At 38.7% G+C, this 3,078-nt stretch overlaps 1 protein-coding gene across 1 annotated transcript; it reads left to right on the plus strand.

Annotated features, from left to right (window-relative positions):
- The first annotated feature begins 664 nt into the window (after positions 1-664).
- On the plus strand, positions 665-2,849 carry LOC137623298 (uncharacterized). Its single transcript, XM_068354090.1, has 2 exons — positions 665-904; positions 1,094-2,849. The coding sequence occupies exons 1-2, from the start codon at positions 860-862 to the stop codon at positions 2,744-2,746; spliced, it is 1,698 nt and encodes a 565-aa protein (XP_068210191.1). The 5' UTR covers positions 665-859; the 3' UTR covers positions 2,747-2,849.
- The last annotated feature ends 229 nt before the right edge of the window (positions 2,850-3,078 follow it).

Raw genomic sequence — 3,078 nt, forward strand, 5'->3', positions numbered from 1 at the left:
ATTTATAGTCTCCGACAAATTCCGTCGGTCGCTTTATATCCGGCCAGGTGACCTTCATGGGTTATGATAGACGTATCTAGCGATACTTATTTGACACCCTTCGCATATTTTACTTAATCATTTTTAAGAAGTCAAATAATGTTGTAAGTTTATGCTTGTGCAGCATAATTTCGTATGGTATAAAATTCCAATAGTCACTAACACTGCCGAAAGTATTTAGAAAATTATATAAATCCTATCTTTTAAATGGTAAGGAATCATGATAATATTGAAGCTGTAGGCCAAAGTTTCCAAACATAAGGATGAACATTTCAACGGGGTAGGGTCAACTCGGACCATTTCCAACTCGGACCATTTTGAAATACCAACTCGGACCATTATCTCGACCATCTCGGACTGTCAAAAACTTTGGAAATGCCAAGTCGGACCATCATGTAAACCAACTCGGACCATCGAGCAAACACGCAATCTAAAGTTTACAGGATAATTGCATAATTACCACCAAAAGCTGTAACAACCAAATTTATGAAAACAAAAGGAATTTGTCCTCTTTTAAAAGATGGGGAATTAAAGATTAAAACGGACTATATCCTTTTGAGAGAGAGAGAGAGAGAGAGAGAGAGAGAGAGAGAGAGAGAGAGAGAGAGAGAGATTGTTTCTCAACGCATTATCTCTCTCTCTCCCTCTCTCTCTGTGTTTGTCTCAAGCTTGTTTTACAGGATAATTGCATAATTACCACCAAAAGCTGTAACAACCAAAATAAACAGAGTATGCCTAACCAAAATAAACAGTATGCCTAACAGCCAAAACAAACTGCACTCATACCCGTATCTGTACACAGCTGAAGGCGCAACCTACCATGGACAAGTGTTTGCTGTGCCTAAACACAGTGCGACCTCGACAGGTGCGATTTAAGAATTTAGCTAAATATTGTTAAATTAAATTATATATTGATATTATTAAATTAAATTATCTTAATCCTATTGACGATTGTAAATTTTGAGTTGCCATTACCAGATAATCATTTTATAAGAACGGAGAAATATAAATTGATATATCGACTAGAAAATCATCTGAGTACAAATTGTTGCAGGAGGCATTGCTGTGTGACGGATGCAATTTGTGGCAACACCGAACTTGTGGGACGGGCGTTACCAGGGAAGATTACAGAAAAGCAGTAAGAGAGGGGGTGGAAATTGATTGGAGGTGTGCCACATGCTCTTCCAAACTAGGCAACACTGCTGACTGTATCACTGACCATCCACCTGATGAAGCGTTGGTGGATAATCTTATCAACGAGGACTCTGTAAATAATGGTGAATGTTTAATCGAGGATCAGGCACAAGCATTGGTAGAATGTATTACTTATGAAAAAGTGTGTGCGTCATCACAAAGAGGAAAACAGAAACTTGTAGACAGTCAGGGTTATTCATATACATTAAAAAGAGAAACAACAGTTGGTGTTCATTGGCGTTGCGCAGTTAGGAATAAAAATGTTAAGTGTGGAATGATAATAAAGGAAGTGAATAATTCGTTTATCAGAGGGCCCAGTGAACATTCCCATCCACCGGAAACATGCCCTGCTACCACAAGTAAGGTTTCAAAATTAATTAAAGATAAAGCAATGGAGGATGTGTTTCGGCCCGCATTAGAAATCGTGGAGGAAGTAATCCTTGAAAACGTAGATCCAACAATGCCTACTGCTTCACTACCTGCCCCCATAAATCTCGCTCGTCAAGCAAACAGGAAGCGGCAAGCAAACAGACCTGCTGAACCCGTGGATTTGAGTTTTGAAATTAGTGAGGAACACATACCACCTAACTTTCTTAAATTTGATATACATGTAGGGGATAGACGTCACTTAGTATTTGCAACAGAAGGACAGTGTCAGTTACTTGCTAAAGCAAAAAGGTGGTATGTCGATGGGACATTCAAAGTTGTTAGGCAACCCTTCACACAACTTTTTAGCATTCATGCATTCATGAAGTATGATGGGAATGTGAAACAAATGCCTCTTGTATTTGTTTTAATGTCAGGTAAGAGACGCAAAGATTACAAAAAGGTGTTTAGTAGAATTAAGGAAATCCTAGGTGAACAATTAAAAGTACAAGAAGTAATTCTAGATTTTGAGGCAAGTGTTTGGCGGGCTATCCCAGATGTGTTCCCAGATGTAGTTATGCGTGGTTGTGCGTTTCACTGGGGACAAGCAGTGTGGAGGAAGGCCCAAGAATTTGGCCTTCAGTCTGCATACACAAGTGACACCAAAACATATAAGTTTGTGAGACAACTTCTTTCTCTACCATACGTACCTGATGATCACATAGAAGGACTATTTTTAAGATTTTATAGAAAAGCAGCTGGGTCACAACAACTTTTAAATCTTTTAGAATACATTCACAATACTTGGATTTCCTCCGAAATGTGGCCACCCAAAGCGTGGTGTGTTTTTGGTAGGAGTGTCAGGACAAACAACGACGTGGAAGGGTGGCACCACAGACTAAACAGAAAATCACGAAAAGGTCAACTTAATTTCTACATTCTCCTATCTCTTTTGTATAATGAAGCAAAGCTTGTGCCACTATATGTAAATTTCTTAAATGATGGAAAAGTGTTGCGCCACCAAAAGACAAAGTATGCTAAGCAACATGGAAGACTAGTCGTACTGTGGGAGGAGTTTTCTCTAGGTCATAGATCGGGTAAAAGCCTTCTAAAAGCTGTTTCCCATTTCATTGCTGTGAATGTATGATTATTAATTTGAATATGTTTTATTGAACATTTTACTTTGTCTTTTGCTTCTACATTTGCATGTTTTTAATAACTCTCCTAATAATAAATATGTGTGACTTTCACTGTTCTCAATTTATTTTTACCAATTGTTCTAATTTATAATCTTATCAACCTGGTCCGAGTTGGTTCACTACTGTGGTCCGAGGTGGTATATTGTGGTCCGAGTTAGTTATAATGGTCCGAGTTGGTGGAGGTACGGTCCGAGTTAGTAAGGGTCCGACTTGGCGATGGTCCGAGTTGGGGGTGAAGCTCAAGCCATTTCAACGTCCATTGAGTAAAAAGGTTTAAAAC

Source organism: Palaemon carinicauda, chromosome 2 (assembly GCF_036898095.1).
Source record: "Palaemon carinicauda isolate YSFRI2023 chromosome 2, ASM3689809v2, whole genome shotgun sequence".
NCBI lineage: Eukaryota > Metazoa > Arthropoda > Malacostraca > Decapoda > Palaemonidae > Palaemon > Palaemon carinicauda.

What these genes read in the sequence shown, in the direction of transcription:
- LOC137623298 (XM_068354090.1), top strand. Translation starts at nt 860, where the DNA reads ATGGACAAGTGTTTGCTGTGCCTAAACACAGTGCGACCTCGACAG. An exon ending in ACACAGTGCGACCTCGACAG is followed by an intron (nt 905 to 1,093) that starts GTGCGATTTAAG and finishes AAATTGTTGCAG; the next exon opens with GAGGCATTGCTGTGTGACGG.